The 19,951-nt window shown below is 41.4% G+C and overlaps 1 protein-coding gene and 1 long non-coding RNA gene across 6 annotated transcripts in view; one reads left to right on the forward strand and one right to left on the reverse strand.

Annotated features, from left to right (window-relative positions):
- The window catches only part of LOC111868923 (adenylate cyclase type 2), a gene marked incomplete at its 5' end in the record, with an annotated part of 86,578 nt that extends 83,991 nt beyond the window's left edge, over window positions 1-2,587 (forward strand). For all 3 annotated transcript variants that reach the window (XM_033753243.1, XM_023860044.2, XM_033753244.1), the window contains 2 exon segments: window positions 92-216; window positions 1,846-2,587. In XM_033753243.1, coding sequence (XP_033609134.1) covers window positions 92-216; window positions 1,846-1,974 — 254 coding nt within the window.
- LOC111868924 overlaps window positions 1-19,951 on the reverse strand; it is a 53,223-nt gene that overhangs the window by 9,902 nt on the left and 23,370 nt on the right. The window contains exons 2-3 of one of the 3 annotated variants that reach the window (XR_002843584.1): window positions 9,013-9,206; window positions 2,899-3,001 (exon numbers count right to left, since the gene is read on the reverse strand). This is a non-coding gene — a long non-coding RNA (uncharacterized LOC111868924). Of the gene's footprint in view, window positions 1-2,898; window positions 4,182-9,012; window positions 9,207-19,951 lie in introns of all 3 variants that reach the window. The other 2 variants (XR_002843586.1, XR_002843585.1) reach the window with 2 other exon arrangements.

The raw sequence follows: 19,951 nt of genomic DNA on the forward strand, positions 1-19,951 counted from the left end.
GGGTGTTGGTGCTTATCACCTTTAGAGAATTGCTGTGTTGCAGTTGGATATGATGGCAATGAAGGAGTGATTATGTTGCTATGTGTTATAGGTTTGAACCATGGACCAGTGATTGCTGGAGTAGTAGGTGCTCAGAAGCCTCAATATGATATATGGGGCAACACAGTCAATGTTGCTTCACGGATGGACAGCTGTGGCATAATGGGGCGCCTCCAGGTTAGTGTCCATTAACTGGCCAATGGACTGGTGCATATCTACTTAATTTGCTATGTATTTATTTCTTGTTTGAGTTCCACAGTATTTCAGCCTTCATTTACTCCTACTAAATGATCAGAATTTATATATGAGGTCTGTGTAAAGGATTGAGTTATTTAAAATGTAAATATTTATTGAATTCAATAAGACAGTAGCAAATAAATCATGACTTGCAAATAAAAATGTAGCATTTTTATGTGTACAGTGGAACCTCACTTAACGACCATAATGCGTTCCAGATTCTTACTTGTAATGCGAAACACTTGTTAAGCGAAACATTTTTTCCCGTATAATTTAATGTAAAATACGATAATGCATTCCATGCCGAAAAAATTATTAAAAAAAATGTATGTATAACGTTTATTCAAAGAAAATTATATATACATTGTTAAGGAGCGTGAATCATCTTCATCTTTTCTTCTGTGCGGAATGAACCAACCTGGAATGCGAATTCGATTTGCAGAAAAAAAATCAAAATAATTAGTTTATTATTTATGATACATATCTAATTCTTTTTTACTAGAAAGCTGTCTAGAGACATTTATTTTTGCCGACGCTTCAAAATTTGGTGAAAATGAGACACAGCATTATCATTAAATAAATTTGTAGCGCGCATAGCCACTGCCTTATTAGGGTGATGCTTCTCAATGTACGATGCAACAGTTTCCCATGCTTTCAGCATTTCTCTTATTGCGCCAGAAGATTGTTGCTTTGCTGTTACCTCCTCCTCCTCTGACAAACTCTCCTCCACAACTTCTTGCTGTGAAACACAATGCAACTCCAAANCCATGATCTTGGCCAAAGACACAATCTCGTTGACTACAGGCTTCACGGGTACTATCTCAGACCCCTCAAAGTCACATTTGACAACGCTGTCCGGCCAAAGCTTCTTCCAAGCAGAAGTGAGGGTTCTCTTGGTAACTCCTTCCCATGCCTTTTCGATCATCGTATTTTCAAAACTCTCTGAGAGTGAGATTGGTTCCTTCAGTCACCTCAAAACAACGCCCGAAGAGTGCTTTAGTGTACAGCTTCTTAAAGTTAGAAATAACCTGCTGGTCCATAGGCTGGAGTAACGGAGTGGTGTTGGGAGGCAGAAACTGGATCTTGATGAATTTAAATTCTTCAAGGAGGTCATCTTGTAGGTCTGGAGGATGGGCAGGAGCGTTGTCCATAACAAGCAAGACATGGAGTGGCAGATTCATCTCAAGCAAATATTTTTTCACAGAAGGACCAAACACTTCATTGATCCAATCAGTAAAAAGGTCACGTGTCACCCAAGCCTTGTTGTTGGACCTCCACATCACATTTAGCCTGCTCTTCTGGACTTTACACTTCTTGAAGGCTTGTGGAGTTTCTGAATGGTAAACAAGTGATAGTGGGCTCTTGGCTCTGTGCATCTGTTTGAGCCATTCTCACACTTTGCATTTTGAGCTTATTGTTTGCAAATGTAGCATAGTGTCAATGAAGTCAAGTGCTCAAATTCTGTTGTGCCTCATACCCTAATGTGAATGTGTTTTGATGTGCTTTCTCCAAATTTCCTTTGCTGCCTGCATTTTCTCTGACATGACCTCTTCAATCTATGTGATTCAGGTTACAGAAGGCACAGCGAAAATTCTGATGGCGTCGGGATACGAGTGTGAATGCAGGGGTCCAACATACGTCAAAGGTAAAGGCACACTTACCACATACTTTGTAAAGACGCCCTTTGATGAGAAGTAGTGAGCACTGAGGATCAGCAGCAGCCCCATGCCTGCAGCTTGGCTCATCATGCATCTCGATGGATATGAAGAAACTTGTTTTCATTTTATTGCCGATCCTTTGGAGTTTGGAAAACTTCAATAGTGGGATAAGAAAATTTCTAAAAAAGGCCTCAGTTTCAGGCAACGTATTATTTTTCATTAGGGGTTACCTATTGGATTCCTTATTGCCAGGGCTCGAAATTTAAGCACAGAATTTCTTCAGTTAATTTAAACATCCCATAACAATTATATTTTTACAGAGTGATGGTGAATTTGCAATCTCACTGCTGTCTTTTTTTGTGGAGGATATTGTTTGTATATGTTTGGAAGAAATTCATTTTTGGGCCCTGGACGATAATGAGACAACTGTCACTCAGCTGAAGTCAAAATGGAATAAAGCTGGGTGTAAGCAGTGATCTGTAGTTGACATTTACATTTTATTGAAATGCATGTTTTAATCTACATCCTTATAAACCTACATTGGAATACATTTTCAGAATTAATGGTGGATTTTGTGTTATAATGAAGAACTGTTATTGAAAACAGATGAGGCATGAAACATGACAGTAAACTGGGGACATGTGAATTCTTAAGATGATTCTTTTTTATTCCCACCTTCATTTGGAACACAAACATGTGCACTCACTGTGTAAGTTGTGTGAGGACAGCTTTCTGTATCACACGCAGCACAAAATGAAGATAAATTCTTACCTTTATTTGAGTCCCTGGAAGTACATAAATTTACTCCTATGGTACATTATTCATTTGGGAGTGAATGATTGAAGTAACTGGTACTTCTGTCGTATTCACACTATGGCTCCATTATGATTCTCACAGAGAAATACATTTTCATTCTGTTTGCAACTTATTTTCAATAAAAAAGTAATAATTGATAATAAATTACCTTGGAACATAAATTTTCCTTGGTCCCTGCCTTCTGCTTTCCATAGAAGTGTCTTTAATCATATCGAAAGCTCAGCATCACATTTTTGTTAGGTCTGTACTCACTGTAATTTTAGAGAGCAATTATTTCTTCTAACTAGATGAATCTGTGTAACAGAGGAAACTAATTTCATAAATACTTAAAACTTAGATATGAAAACATCTACCTGTCACAAGTGAAATTTGATGAAAAAAAATTGAATATGCCAACTAGCCAAAAAGGTTATACGTCACATTTAATTCATCTCACAGGGTGGTAGGTAAGTGACCAAACCTTTCCCAACTGTGTGGATCATGTTCAGCTGATTAAAGCACTTGTAATGTTTTTAAAAGTACATTGCCAACATTTAATCTAGGAATTAACAGTAATACTTATAAATCTGAAAACCCTCCACTGTTAGGTCACCTGGACTGAAACACCAAATTGCGTTCTTCTGATACACATGGGATGAAGTTAAATTTGTGCACAAGCTCGCCATAATGTTTGTTTTTTGTCATTAAATGAAAAGTAGAAAATGCTACAAACATATGTCCTGAGATGCTTAGATTTCAAGACACATGCCACTGTCAACTGGGGTAACATAGGTCTTAGATATTCACCCAGGTCCTGTTGTAAAGGAACAAGACAGTCACAGCTGGAAGTTCATTGCATGCCTCAATAATCCAAAATACATTTGCATGGTGTGATGCTCGTGCAAGGCAGTGTCTTTAGCATTGTCTGACAAAAGCACATGTCAGGCTGAGTGGAGTGTGTTCTCACAGTTTGGAAGGTGCCTTGGACGTCAGAATTTACAGTTTTCATGACAAACGTTTGTTCAAGTTAAGTACATAAATATGCTACATAACTTGTTCAGAAACAAACTTGCTTGTTAGGGTAGTTAGGTATACAAAAAAAAAAGCCTGTAGTCCACGAATGAACTATACAGAGTGACCATGGCTTGTCCACGAAGTTATTGCCAACTTCTGGCAGTGTTAAACTAATCACAGTATTTGATCAAACACAGCACTATGAAGATATATGGTGGAGTGAGTAGATGGAGGGGAGCGGTCAGCTGCACCACTGGTACTGCCAGTCTAGACAGTGGTTGAAAGAAAGCCCCTACCAGAAACTGAATCATGATTCTTCAGCCACTTGCTGTCAGGTGGATGTGGCAGGCTTCCCTAAGCACCATAGCAGTGAATCCTTGAGTCTCAAACAGCAGCATATCTCATAACCAGATGAATACTTCCATTAATGGGGAAAGTCTGCAAAATTGCATTCAGGAATGTCACATGGGCCAAGTCCCAAAACCAGCATTTTGTGCTTAGCTAGGACATGCTTTAGGGTCCCAGAGCACAGCACTGCTCATCTCTTACATGCACAAAACGACCTCACAGTGCGAACGATGTGAATACCTGCATGTTTAGAATCCAAAATGAACTAATAAATGTCAATGATATTTGATATCTGCAGTAACATTTGGGGGATGGGGTGAATTTAATATTGCTCCAGTACTTCATTGTTTTAAGAAATGAACCATTTTACAGAATTTGTTACATACCCCATCAAGTTGTAACTTATTTCAAGCCATTTTCAATCTGTAAAGGAGACTGTTTATGATGGATCGTTTGTATGTATTATTCATGGGATGTGGCGTTAAGCGTGGAAGCATAGTCAGGTAATGTTATAGAAGCTCATACTACAAGAATTTATTAGATTTACGTTGAATTCTCAACAGGTGTTACACTAATATTGTGTTAAAGAACGGAGCTCACTGTACTGAATACACTGTTAATTAAATTTAAGATACAGGACCCCAATTTTTTCTGTTTTCTTTCAACATATTATCTGTGTTCTCTGGCTGCTTCGAAACAAGCCAAAGAATATTATCCAAATACGTGTGAGTGACTAACCCCAGCCCTGTGCATTTATTTCATGTACTGCAATTTACTGGGACTTAGATCACAGAAGTATCTTGCCCTGAAAAGTAACAATTGTTTTAGCATAAGAACATAAGGGAGGGTTTGTCTCACTGCAAGAATGTCCACTGGCTTCACTCTATGAGCCAATCCCTTGCTACTCCCATAAGAACTGGCCAGAGGGTGATGTAAACTTCCAGGCAGGAATTCTACAGTACTTGAAAATGAAACTGTCCTACCCCACAAGCAGAGCAAGAAGTTACTATACCCAACTAAATTATATTGTTAATTTCGTGGGCAAGACAAAACAAATTGTGAACCAAACGCGGCTGGCTGGCAGAATGAGCAATTCCTTTGTCTGAAATGACGTCCTCAGGAGTGACTGACTTGGGCTGAAACCAGCAGCACCTGAGGAGCCATATTTCCTCCAGCAGTTCATGCATTATTTGAACCAAGCACCATAAAATGAATGCATAATGTGGACTTCGTGTCTCTCCATCATGTTTAGTCTGCAAAACTTATATGTCGATCATTGGAGTCAATTAGGGATGGGGAGGTTTTTAATCAAATTGCAAAAACATTTCAAAACCCTGACAGTGTCAGTCAGAACCTTGAAAACTTGCAGTATAATGGCACCAGTCACAGAAATCTGGAAGCTGGTGTTGTGACGGTGGGCAGGTTTTACACAAAAGTCTGAGACACGATTATGAAGACTTCATAGAGTCAGGCACGCGTTGCAAGGATTCACGCGAGTCCTTTGTCATCAGTGGAGAAAACACCAAATGACAGGTGATACACAACTATTAAAATAACGATATATCCACATATCGGTGATAGTGTCTTATTTTATTGAAATTATCCAAGAAGAGAAGAGTAAATATTGCTGGTTGCTGTGAGATCCTTATCCAAGAGACTGTTTTACTAGAGACAAACGAACCCACTGTGTAACCTCTCAGCTCATCAAAATATGTGCAGATATTTTCAGATCGTTTCTATTGTGCCTTCTGTCCTATGACATATTTCATTCTCACAGATCATTATGAATGCTGTAAGAGCCAAGATAGCTCAGGTGAGGTTCGGCTCCCAGCAAGGGCAAGAAGTTTCTCTCTACACCACAGCTTCCAGACCGGTTCTGGGGCCACCAGCCTCCTATCCAATCTGTAGTAGGGGCCCTTTTCCAGTGGTAAAGCAGAAGAGGCGTGAAGCTGATGACTCACTTCCTTGGTGGAGCTATACCTCCAGTCCTCCATACATCTTCATGGTATAGAGCTTAATTCATAAAGCATGGGGAAACTTTACCTTTATCTATCCTGTTGTGTTGTAAGGTCGAGGTGCAGAAGCTGTGATTCAGTTTTATTGCCTCATTCTACCCGTACCTATTTCAGTCGCATGGACAGTCATGGTGCGGCTGGAAGGATTAGGTAAATTAAAAAATCCACCTCATTGGGACTCGAACCCGCGACCTTCCGGCTTGTAGCATAGTGCCTCAACCAACTACGCTACCGCGTGCCAGAAATGACTGTGTTAAGTGAATGAAATGCAAATAATGGTGATTCTTCTTAAACTGTTAATGAGGTTAAAACAAGAGAAATCTAAGGCAGGGTATGCCAATGTGGCATATGGAGGGCGTGTAGGTACAGTTTAGTGACCATGCAATGGGTCATCTGTTTACAGATGGATTCAGTCTCTTCTGAAATTCATTGAAACAGTGCACTTGTAAATACAATTTTTCATTATGAGATGTACTCTTTATAATTACCCCGTGTGGAATAGGGTTAGAATACCTCTACCGTAGCCCTGTGAGTCGTATAATGGGAAGGAAAGGGAACTCGGAACCTGAGGGTAGAGGTGGGCCACCCTGCCACTATAGGGACCTTGTCCTGGCAGCTGGACGTAAGGCTGACGACCTTGTTCTGTAAAAGAAATATTGTTGTGAAACCCAAAGAAGTGAAAACCGGATGCAATCTTGCAGAATCTTGTAAGAAAGGCTGTCGCTCAAAAATGGCCGTTTTGCCAACGATAAAGATGTTTATAATTCACATACGTCAGTTACATGCCCGTGTGCGGGTGTGCAGAGTGTATTGTGCTGTGTTGGTGAAGGGTCCTGTGGGGTGCGACCAACTCGTCGTGGTGTGCAAGGACGTTAATGTGGTGCCTGGTGGCAGTGCTGTAATAAAATCTGCAAGTTAATTAGTTCATTTATATTTAATCAAAATTTCCACCAGACACCATACCAATATGTACTTACTACGTACAACTCCTCTACGTCACACTTGGCGAGCTCAGCGCTATATCATCCTACTCTGTTCTAAACCGTTTTAACAATTTCAGAAAACCACTATAATTTGCAATTGCTCACTTAACACAATATTTTTTATTTATGGAATGTTTTCATTGTAAAAAGGGATCCACTTAAATATGAAGTTGAATAATAATATATTTTGTAAGTTCTGAGGTTTTCACGGCGATGACTATGAAGAAAGTTGTCTTCTGGGTTTAGGCGCCATGTATTCTTCGTTTTGGCCGACGTTTCGGAGGAACGTATCGCCTCCATCTTCAGGGCTCTGAAACATCGGCCAAAACGAAGAATACACNGGCCAAAACGAAGAATACACGGCGCCTAAACCCAGAAGACGACTTTCTTCAATAATATATTTTGTTTATTTATTTAGAAACCACCTGATGATGGTCCATGAAACCGAAATATGTACTGGTTTGATTGAGGCAATAAAATGGAATAAACCATAGACAATATTATTGATTTCCAGTAGATTTTTAAGGAATTCAATTTACTTCGTTGTTCTGTCGACAGCTCCCGTACCTCGATACCTACTGAAATTTGTACCCTGAAGATGGAAGAAATAAGTTCCTCGAATGTTGTATTGCTGTACAGTCCTGTCAGCAGTTAGAGTGTGTATCGTCGGTTGGAGATGTATTGGGAAGGATTTAGAAATGATCGTGGCAAAATTGAGGTACTGTCCGGGAATATACTTTAAGGGTCTGAGGAAAACCACCGAAACCCTGTGTCAGGATAACCGAAATTCGACCCGGCACTTGCCGAATACAACAGTGTTATCGCTTTGACAATGCGCTTGATTTCACTGTCTTAGAAACCTCATATGTATTGTATATATTTAGTTTATGTTCTTTCGTGAAGATACAACACGAAGTTTCAACCTATTCGTGAAGAAGAGGACGGCGATGGGGGACGCTGGACAGTATAAGGAGACGGGTATCCGCGGCTCATGGAGCAGCAGTGTGGGCTGTGGGCTTGGCCCGCCGTCTCACTTTACGGAGAAGCAATGAGACTTTCTCAAAATAGCGCCGTGTGGATTACAGCCGCGTGCCTGTCGAATGGAGTCAGGTCAAAAACTGTGTCATCGGGCGAGGTTATTTATTTCAAGCGCTGCTGTTTAAGAAAACCGAGGGAATAAACTTTCGGATGTGGGGAAATAAATGTGGCAAGAGAATTATAATCTCCTTACGAGAATGCTTCAACATTAGCATTAGCGTGATGCTGCCAAGAACAATTGCGTAAAAAGTCGTTTCTGTAATCTTCAGCTTCCGCTGAGTTTAGGTGACAGCACTTACGCGCTTTAGAACTGGTTACCCGTCGGATTGATTTGTACGTGCGTGTATACGTCTCTGCTCGTCTACAAACCCTTTAATATCTCGAAACACTAGCCTTAGAGTCTTGTTTGTCGTGCCGTTGTCGAGGTGTCGCTACCAACTGCCGTGACTTTACAAAAGTGTACACATTTTAAGAACAGACACATTCAGTGTAAGCAGATATCAGAAGACGACAAAAATTCGAATAAGATGCTTCAAAACGACTACCATGGGGTTTGAAGAAGGGACAATATTTGTATATATTCCTTAGTACAACATTAATTTAATTTACGTCAGAATTATAATCGATTACCCGTATTTGCAAGCCACAAAAACTTTCAAATTGCAGCAGCCACCGAAATCTCCGAGTCTCTTGTGTTTTGGCGGCGTGCCATATATTCGCCCGAAAAATTCCGGCACATCAAATTAAAGCGGGTTAGGGCAGCGGGTGATTCGGCGCCATCCTATCGTTCCTCATCGAATGCCGCAATTGGTACAACAGCTTAGACAGTGAAAGTAAGCGAAGACACGCGCAAGTCATGGAATTTTCTAACTTCATGATTCGTACCTCAGACATAATGGAATTGTTGTGTCCTGTTGGTGAGGCTGTTAGCGATTGACGACAGCTCATGCGCACTTCAGACTTTCTTGGTTTCACGTGGTTCTGGTACGCAACCCTCAGAACCTTGATGGAACGCGGTTACCTTCGGAGCGGTGTGCCAGTGCGCACATCTCGAGGCCGGCCCGGAGTCAGCTGATGATCTGTAAACAAAGAGAAGCGACTCAGCTTTTCGTAACTTGCTGAGCCGAAGAAACAGGAACTGAGAGAAAGAGACAGAACCAGGCACGTGACATAGACAATCACCTCGGATTTTTATGCCAACTTACCGCGAGACGCAGGACGACCATAAGTTTCTGTGGCAATTAATTCAGTATTTCAAAATACAGAAGGAAATATAAGATTCATCATTCTAAAACTCTACCCTTTTGACCACTTATTGTATTTGCGTACCTTTTATGGTTCAGAATAAAGTGTTTCTGGGGCTTAGTTAACCACAGGAACAACTTCACTTTTTTTACCTTTTACCTTGCTTTGAACAAGGTGAGTTACCTGAACGCCTCTGACAGAACATCTGTGCAGGCTCCGCGTATAATGGAATCCAACACTCGAAACACGGTATAATGGCTGTCAGCTACAGAAGGTCCCGTGTGAGGATATGCATCCTGGCCAAACGGAGCTTCCCACAGTCACAAACCGAACTGACGAGAACAGGTGTATGAAGCCTGCAAGGTTTGAGGTCTTCAAGCGGGAAGCACAATGGTACATACACTGTGGTCTTCTGGACTATGACACCATATACTCTGGTCAGTGGATACCGACATTTAGAGGAAACTTCTGCCCTGAAAATGGAGGTAATATGTACTCTGAAACGCTAGTACCCACCTACATGATATCATAACCCAGGAGAAACAATTGACGTTTAAACTGGATGTCCATAAAATAAGAGTGAGAAGCTGTACTGCATGGAGTACACTTTTGTTTCTAAATGTTTCTCTGCGATTTTGTAAATTTCATTCACTTCCATATAAATTTATTTCAGATAAAATTCGATTGTTGAAAAGCTAATGAAATCATTGATGTTCCAATGCGCATGATAAAACTCTTTCCTTTGTATGTTGTTAAACATTCAAAACATATTTGAAACTCAGTTTATCAATTGAAACATCCATAAATTATCTTGGACACCTCCTGATGGGAAGATACACAATCAAATCGACCATATTTTGATAGATAGGAGACGGCATTCAAGTATACTTGATGTCCAATCATTCAGGGCAGCAGATTGTGATACTGACCACTACCTGGGGGTGGCAAAGGTTAGGGAAAGACTGGCAGTGAGCAAACAAATAACGCACAGAGTTCATATGGAGAGGTTGAATCTCAATAAATTAAATAAGGTAGAAGGTGAAGAGCGTATCATGTTGAAATTTCTAATACAAGGTTTGCGGCCTTGGAAAACTTGGACACTGAGGTGGGTGTTAATAAATCTTGGGAAACTATTAGAGAGAATATACAAATTTCTGCCAAGGAGAGTCTATGTTATTATGAACTGAAGAAGCATAAATCATGGTTCGATGAAGGATGGTCAAAATTACTAGACCAAAGAAAAAAAGCCAAATTGCAATGGTTACAGGATCCAAGCAAAATAAATGGGGATGATCTGAACACTATAAGACGCGAAACCAGCAGGCATTTCAAGAATAAAAAGAGGGAATATCTGAAAGACAAAATTGAAGAGCTTACAATGAACAGTAAGTAAGAAACTTGGTCTCTGACATAAGGGAGGAACATAGACTGAGAGTGTTTGAGAACAGGGTGTTGAGGAGAATATTTGGACCGAAGAGGGATGAAGTGACAGGAGGTTGGAGAAAACTGCATAATGAGGAGTTTCATAACTTGTACTCCTCTCCGAGTATAATTAGAATGATCTAGTCAAGGAGAGTGAGGTGAGCAGGGCATGTAGCACGAATGGGGGAGAAGAGGAATGCATATAGGATAGTGGTGGGAAAACCAAAAGGAAAAGGATCAGTGGGAAGACCAAGGCGTAGGTAGGTGGACAATATTAAAATGGATCTTAGAGAGATAAGATGGGATGGTATGGATTGTATTAAAATGGCTTAGGATATGGACCACTGGAGGGCTCTTGCGAACATGGTAATGAACCTTCGGGTTCCATAAAATGCTGGGAAATTCTTGAGTAGCTGCAGATTTGGCTTCTCCTCAAGAAGGACTCAGCTCGATAAGTAAGTACTTATCAATTGAACGCACTTCATGACGTATCCATGGACTTCATGATATATCTGAATAATTCGTGATAGGCCATTGCAGAGATTTTCGTCTGTCCTTCAATTCTTCTTGGATACGACTGCTTAAGCTTGACAGAAGCTGTTAATGATAGAAAGAATAAAAAGACCGAATATGTGTAAAACTTAACCAAATATACATCGGCTGCACTACCTCACAGATGCTTCATCAGCTAGAAATATGCTGGAGTAATATCATATTGTGCCGGTCACGGTAGCCGAGCGGTCTAAGGCATGTACTGTCTTCGCTCGCTTGGAAACCGGGATCGTGGGTTCGAATCCCACTTAGGGCATGGATGTTTAGTTTGTGTGTGTGCGTTTTTCTGTGTTTGTATACAGGTAGAGGCCTTGCGACGAGCTGATCACCCGTCCAAGGAGTCGTACCGAACGTGTAAGATCTAGAAAAACCGAAGTGAACGGAGTTCATGGAGGTAGGCCTAGGCCCACTGGGGCTGTAGTACCAAGGAAAAAAAAATCATATTGTAGCATCCTGTTGCACGTTGTTAATTGATTATCAAATGTCTCTGATGTTAAGTCTTACATACAGCAATTTTTTAAAATTTTGTTTAAAAGCTGTTACGCATACATAATGCGTCTTTCAAGCTTAATTTATAAACCAAATTGACTACTACATGATTCGACCGTCATTAGTCATCATCAGCTGTTTTAATAACTGTTCTGTGGAGACTGCTGTGCTTGCGTTTTCTCTTCTAATGTAGGGTGTGTAGCCGCACTCATCTTCTAAACACGGACCGCGGCAGGAGAAGACAAGCAGCGCCACGACAAGGCTGGCCTTTATCACCGGCTCCAGCCGCACTATACCCCTGGGGTCGACTCAGCCTCTTAACAGAAATGAATACCAGGAATCTTCCTGGGTTAAAAGGCCGGCCGGCGCGTAAGGCTGACAACCTCACCGCCATCTGTGGGCCGATTGTCTAGATAGTGTGGGAACCTCGACGGCCTCTTACAGGGATAGCTTTTACTGTTTAATATTTGCATTGACAAAGTCTTCAAAGACTGGCTGCAGATGATCAAACAAAATATTTCAGCAAAGGGCTTAATTCTAAATAGAGTCTTCCTATTCGCGGATGACCAAGTGATTGTAGGAAGTACAGAAGATGAACTACAGAGAGCAGAATATGCACTAAACAATGAAGCTAAGATTTGTAATTTAAAGATTTCAGTAAAAAAAGACAAAGTCAGTTGCTTTGAGAGGAAAGATGGAACGTGAGAACAAAAATGGCGATAAATAATCACAGAATTGAATAAGTAAATTTTTAATTACTTGAGACATACAATTACAGCAACAAACAACAGAGATTTAGAAATAGAAAATCACTATATTTAACCAAATGCGCAGAACAGTAAGAAGAGCATTGAATAACAAAACGAAATATACACAAACACATTTTATAAAGCTATGGTGGGACTTACAGATGGATCTGAAATTTGGACTGTATAAAAAAAAAAAGTTGAAGCAGTAGTTGAAACTGCAGAAATGAAAATTTGTGGAGTCTGGCAGGCTGCACAAGGAAGGGCCAAACAAGAAATAACAAAATTGGCAGAAACTGAACACTTAAAATATGAGTAAAACCATTCTGAAGTGCATGTTATACAGGAAGTATAACGTTTTACGAGTGAAAGACAGACGGATTAGTCGAGCACAGAGGCCGACCGCGAGGTCTAAGGAATGAACCGTCTTCGCCCGCTCGAAAACTGGGATCGTGGGTTCGAATCCCACACAAGGCATGGATGTATGTGTATGCGTTTATTCCTTGCTTCTGTTGTTCTGTGTGTAGGTAGCGGCCTTTGCAACGAGCTGATCCCCCTTCCAAGGAGTCCTACCACTGAGTACAGATTAAGAAACTGAAATATCGGACAAGGTCCATAATGGCTGTAGAGCCATAGATAGATGGACAAATTCCGAATGAAATTTTAACATAAACCCAGAAAAGTGAATAAACGTAGGGCACCCACAGTTAAGATGAATGGACCAACATACTTTTCAAGAGGACCGAACAGACTAAGCATGGCCTAATCCATGGAGATGATGATGATGATGATGATGATGATACTATGCGAACAAAAAAAAACTCCGTGGAATGTACTCCGCAAGCGAACTATACCGACCGAGCGACCGCCACTTGTCGGCGAAGTTAGTGACAACTAAGCCGCATAGAGGGTATCGCGTAGTCAGAGCAACGAATTCCCACGGCTGTTAATTTCGGTTTTCTAGACCGAAGCCGCTATTTCCTTGAAACAGCTCCTCAATTATCCTCACGAGGCTGAGTGGATCCCTTTCCAGACCCACTACTTCTCAGAAAACTTGGTAGCGCCGGATATCGAACCCGGACCTCTGGATCTGTAGCCAGGAACTCTGACCACTAGACCACAGAGGCAGTCTGATATTATTTGAGCTTCATTTAAATAGGGGATCATTTGAAACCAAAATGAAATTCAAGTTTAGCCTACACCGCCGTTACTGAATTTAAACGAAATCCGATCTGTTGTTTCGGAGATACGCGAAACAGACGGAGCCGAACCTTCATTTCGTGCATTCTGCAGAGAGCGATAACACCGTGTTAACGATTGTTTGTGTTCAGTGTGTGCCTGGCGGAGACTTCTCTTTCTCAACGCTCAGTATTCACTTCCGAAACACCCAGTAGTGACTGTTTTCTACCCTGTGTTAATTTCAGGGAGCGTAGTTCGTCCGAAACGTAAGGCGAGACACACACATTTCTAGGAATAAAAAGAAATAAGTACATTGTCGGTCATAATGAAACAACCTGTCGTAATCTTCCTCTTAGCGTAATTCTGGACAGAGTTAGTGTGGTTCAAGTCTGATGATATGGACTGCACATTTAACTTTCCTGAACGCAGAGGGTGATTTTTACGGGTGCTACATTCTGTCCACACAGGGTACGTCTTTTTTTTTTTATTACAGCTCTCACAATAAACAGCAGCCTTTTCTATCCACATGAACCGATTGGTTTCCGTAATCATAATGAAGTGCGTTTTCTGTGAGGTTGGAGCTGAGCTATATATTGTTCAAATAAATATCAGGATTCCAAGATATCCTAACGCAGGTGAATTTCAACCATTCCACCACAACCGAAAATGCGCAGCTCCATTTTAATATTATCTTTTTATCTCACTCTCGGTGTTATGGCAGTAAAACTCCAAACTTTAATTTCATAGTTACTGGGCTCGAATTACCTCTGATTGGTTCCCGGTTATGTTCACTGAATTTCTCGTCGTTTCTCAGTATGTCCACGAGAGCGCCAGGTTAGTTGCTAGAAACGGGCAACGACCACCTCCTTATAAATCCTGAATCTACTTACGTAGTACTGGCAACACATTGTACATTTTACAACCTTTGCAATTAAAGAAAGGCAATCGGTGAGTTCGAGCATACATTGTGAGGTCATCTTCAGTGTTCGAATGACAAAATACAAGAAGAATAAAATCATGAATTTCCTCTTCTTTCACTTCGTTCGATTGTTCCAGTCCCTTCTCGCGTGTGTGCCCTAGGGGCCCTCGTGCGTACGCTTGAATATGGCGGTGGATGTTAGGGAACCGAGATAAGCTGCAAGAAACAAATTGCAATAAGTAAGTAACTAACTTCATGGAGCTGAGCCCGTCTCGAGAAGCCGCCAGTTGTCAAGCTACTCGAGAATTTCCCAACATTTTATAGAACCCGAAGGTTCATTACCATGTTCACAAGAGCCTTCCACCGGTCCCGATCCTGTGCCAGATCAATCCAGTCCATACTACTCCATCCTATCTCTCTAAGATCCATTGTAATATTATCCACCCACCTTCGTCTTTGTCTTCTTAGTGGTCTCTTTCCTTCTGACTTTCCTACCAATATCCTACATGCAATCTTCTTCTCCCCATTCATACTACATGCCCTGCCCATCTCATCCTCCTTCACTTGATCATTCCAATTAAACTGGCGAAGAGTACAAGTTATGAAGCACAAAATTACAATAAATGATAAACAACTGAGAAGGCAAAAGTGAAGTTGTCCCTGTGCTTAACTAATTAAGCATTACGCCATGAAGGCATATGGGGGAGTGGATGTATAGATTCAAGTTTTCTCGACTTTGGTACTATTTGGAGACGGGTGGGCGGCTTATACCCCGGGCCGTTTTACTCCCGGAGAAATAGCCCCCAGTACCCATTGAATAGGAGGTTGAGTGTGCCCCAGATAAGGTCTGAACTACGTGAAGAAGTGAAAATTCTTACCCCCACCCCTCAGCCGTTCTATCCTCTAGCCAGTCGCTACAGAGACTGACAATTTGGAAGTACTACTGAAGGAAATGGCGACGCGGTAGAGTTCAGGAAATTAGTCGCACGTTGAAAGCAGTACCGGCCTGTCTACGGCCTCATGTAAATTGCAATAGCGAACTGTAGGCAACCAAGGGACAGTGTGCATGGTTAGAGCGGAGGTTTGGCTCCACTCATTCTTAGCCTCGACACTAGATAGAGATGAGTGGTCCCAACCACTATACTTCCCGGACCCATTGGTTAGCATGCTGGGTGCGTCCCACAGCCGGTCGGTATAGACCCTCTGTAGTTCTTCCGTTTCATAAATTGCTAGTATTGGAAACACGAATTAGATCTGACGAGATGTGTAGGACGGACACTCACTTGTTCACAGCGAGAGCTCACTGAACTTATCCGGTCCCAAGGACGAGATTCGAACCGCGTACACTAAGTTCTGTCCGCAACGATGATATCTGTTTTCTTCAGCACATTGTCACGTGACACGGTGTCTTTTGCAACTTGTATCTGGGAGGTATTCGGTGATAATCTTAATCGGTACACCGAATCTTTCGTGACTTTCCTCAGGTAATTTTGGTGCTAACACCTTAAATTAGGTCACGACCGCTTCATTCCACATGTTTCCAGTTCATTATTAACTACCATCCAACCATTGAACGCTATGCAGGCAGCCACAGCTGCTGCGAGTTTGGGCCAGGGTACCGGCCCTCGACAGTCGCAGCAGCAACTGTAACACACGATAATAAAGTCTATAGATTCATTTACGTACCACTTAAAGAGCCCCATTACAAACTAAACACGCGCGCACAAACAGAAGACAAAACAAGGCCCAGGGTTTCCTAAATATCTTAACCCGTTGGTTAATATCGTAGGTTTTATCGCCCTAATTAGATTACCTCACAGTGACATTGAATTGCTATACAGCGTGTCCCAGGAGGAAATGTCACAGTGTCGGTCATTCTAAGCAAGAAAATTTATCTGTATATGTGTCCCAAACCGAACCGTTCCTTAGATAGAACTGTTTCACTGTACACTTCCAAATTTGTCGATAAGAAAGAGATATTACATACCGTTTCTAATACTGGTATTTATTGTTGAAGTGGTAAAGTCGGTACAGTTTACCTAGTATAGTACAATTTCGAAAATTCCACCGTCAACATCAATGCACTTTGCAACTCGTGTGAGGACATTGCGTGTTGCTCTTCTGTACAGTGTACAGTGAACTGTACAGTGAAATAGCTCTATCTCGAAAAGCGTTCGGAACCGGACACATGTACATATACACTTTTTGCTTCGAATGACTGATACTATGGTCTCCCAGAATATTGACCTTTCCTCCTGGGACACTCTGTATATTGATGAACAATACAAATACATCAATATTACAAGCATAAAACTGGAGTCCACGTGTTTCTAAATGTTTTAATTATTCCCCTTGCCAATTAAATGGATGTGCCCACACCTTCGGAACACAGAGGATCTAATCTCAGTTGGACATCCGTCCATGCTGCCCTCAGATACGTCTGGCTTAACACGGGAAATGCAAGTTTGCGGTGACAAGAGAACACAAACTCCTACGGCTAGACAGTTCAGCGAACTCTTCTTGAGCTGTCAGTGAGGGCTGTTGTGTTTTTTCCGGTGGTACGTTGAAAGACTACCTTAATCAGTCCTGTTTCTCGATATCCCAATCTTCTGGAAAATGCCATGTATTTCTCTCATTTACCACGGTATTCAGATCGCTGAAGGCAAAGTTTCTACCGACTGCGAAACCAAATCAATTTTCTTCGACGGAATCATTTGTACATAAAACATCAGTCGTTCCGTTTACAATTCTCCGCTTCCAAATTAAAATATTCATGACAAACGCATTTATTTTACCTCCCTCCAAAATATATATGCATTTCTAGCTTAACTTATGGATTTTTTTAAAAAATATCTGTTAGGCACAGCAAGTTCACATCGTGGAACTAGTCGGCTAAGTTGGGTCCCCCCCCCTTTTCCCGCTTCAGTCGCAACGCTGCGTACTCGTAAACCTCCCAATGAAACGGAAGTTCTGAGAAGAGCCGGGAGTGCAGTATCCGGTCCGTGATGAGGTTTAGCTCAGGGCCTGAGTCTCACAGGACTTTGTGAAGGCCCATGTTCTCTCTTCTAGTGGCTCAGAAAACGGCACGTCCTCAAAGCAGTGATGCTCATGTGTAAGCTAAAGGTAAATTTGTCCTTGTGCTTAACTAATTTAAGAACTACGCCCGAAAGGCGTATGGGGAGTGGATGTATAGGCCCACGTATTCTTGACCTCGAAACTAGTTGGAGGTGAGAGGTCAACTTCAGGCACCGGCCCGGATAGAAGGCTGAGTGGGCCCCAGAGCCGGTCTGGATGACATGAAGGAGGGAAAATTATTGCTCTCACCGGAACTCGAACTCCGACCCCTTGGTGGTCCAGTCCGTAGCCAGTCGCTATACCGACTCAGTCATCCCGGCGGAAAGATCATCCAGGGATTGCATATGTAATGGGTTGTCCTAAATGGAAAACGCCGACTGATTCTTCAGTTGAACCGCAAACTTGGGGCTCTTTTAATTCATTCTAAGGGCTCTCAATGCAAGTCTTTACTGCTTTCCTCAATTCGCGCTCTAACTGTGTCATTCCCACGCGATATTTCCGTCGTTTTAATTGTCACAGACCTGAAGATTGACTCGCCGATTGTGTCAGAGTCTTTAGCTCTGAAGATTAAGAACGATGGCTCTCAGTACCTCTTTGGTGCTGCTGTGTGTTGTTCTGTAAATCTTCCTGCCCTCAGAAATCTCAGTAGGTTTGTTTTAAAAACTCCTAGTGATTCGTAGTTCAGTTTTGTGTGTTTCGTGCTGTCACTTGCCAATATTTCTAAGCAAACCAAACTCTGGGCCTTTGCTCACCCTCTATTGTAGGATGTGTAAATCTATCTTAAAGACGGATTTCTTGATATTTTATATTTTCTCCACTGCTAAATTTTGCAACTCTGACAGTACTAACACTAGTACAGAATTTGACTCTTGTGTAGGTTTTATTTAAACATATTATTTTAAAATTTTATGATGTCAGACGCGCAGCGGCACATGCGGTAGGCTCCCAGCTGTCGCATTTACGTCTTAGCAACAGTTCACGGTGAAGCAGCCATTACAGATTACAGAAGAAAAATGTAACGAAAATGAGTATGATACTTGCATTAACGAACGGACTTTCAGATGCACTAAGAAATGACAAACAAATAATCCTATCAACCTTTCAATAAAACTGTTCTGTATATACGCAAGCCCGCTGAACACTGAGCTGGATGGGAGGTTTGCGGTCAACCGCAACTTTATGCAAGGGATATACTTGTACAATGTGATTCTAAATTATTGTCGGAGTTTCCGTGGCCAGTAGGAAGAACATCAGCCAAATACGATGTTCCAGCAAAATGGCGCACCCCCCACATTGGGCTCGTATTGTATTCTTGACATGCATTTTCCTGGGCGCTGGGTTAGGCGTGATGGACCAATTTCGTGGTCTCCGCACCCACTCAATATTACGCCGAGCTAATTCTTACTGTAAGGGTACGTTAAGGACACTGCTTACAAGGTTCCTGTGACCTCCCTCGATGAACTGAAGCTCAGAACTGTTGCTGCGATCGAAATTGTTGTGATGGAAATGCTGAAGAACACTTGGAGGGAAACTGATTGCATCTTGCGTGCCAAGAAAGGAGCGCATCTTGAAGCTGTTTAGCATCCTGCAATATTGGTTCTATAAGTAATAAACCTTTCTGAGTTACATTTTCATATTCCATAAGTAGTTTTAATTTGTTGCTACTGATTTGAAAATTATAGGCTATGGAAACTCCGACAATAATTTAGAATCATCGTGCAGAATATAAAGATAAGTGTAGAGAGTTGTGAAGTGGCTACAAGTAGCAGACTGACGTTGCTGTGGATACGTGAAAGTAGCAAGTACAGCTGTCACGCTGAAAGGAAACACTCCGAAAAAATTACAGGAATTGTATTTTTTTAAATTACATATTTAATACAGGACAAACAAACAGATCGGTTTCCGTTACTTGGACGACTAATTTAACAATTTGTGCCCCCATGGCGGTGCGACCAACTGTTTAAGTAATTCTAATTTAGAAAATAAAGAAAATTTGATTAGGGCAATCACGCCAACAGAAATGCGGTAAGAAATATATGCATATGCATATACATATATAAATTAATCTTGAATATAATTATTACTAATTAAGAAAATGTAACAGTTTTTACAAAGCTTTTATTGCCTATCCTTCGCTATTAGAAGTTGTTGGTGTAAAAGTTCCTGCCAAAGACTTCGGAGGTTTCAATACCTTTCA

Source organism: Cryptotermes secundus, unplaced genomic scaffold, assembly GCF_002891405.2.
Source record: "Cryptotermes secundus unplaced genomic scaffold, Csec_1.0 scaffold898, whole genome shotgun sequence".
NCBI lineage: Eukaryota > Metazoa > Arthropoda > Insecta > Blattodea > Kalotermitidae > Cryptotermes > Cryptotermes secundus.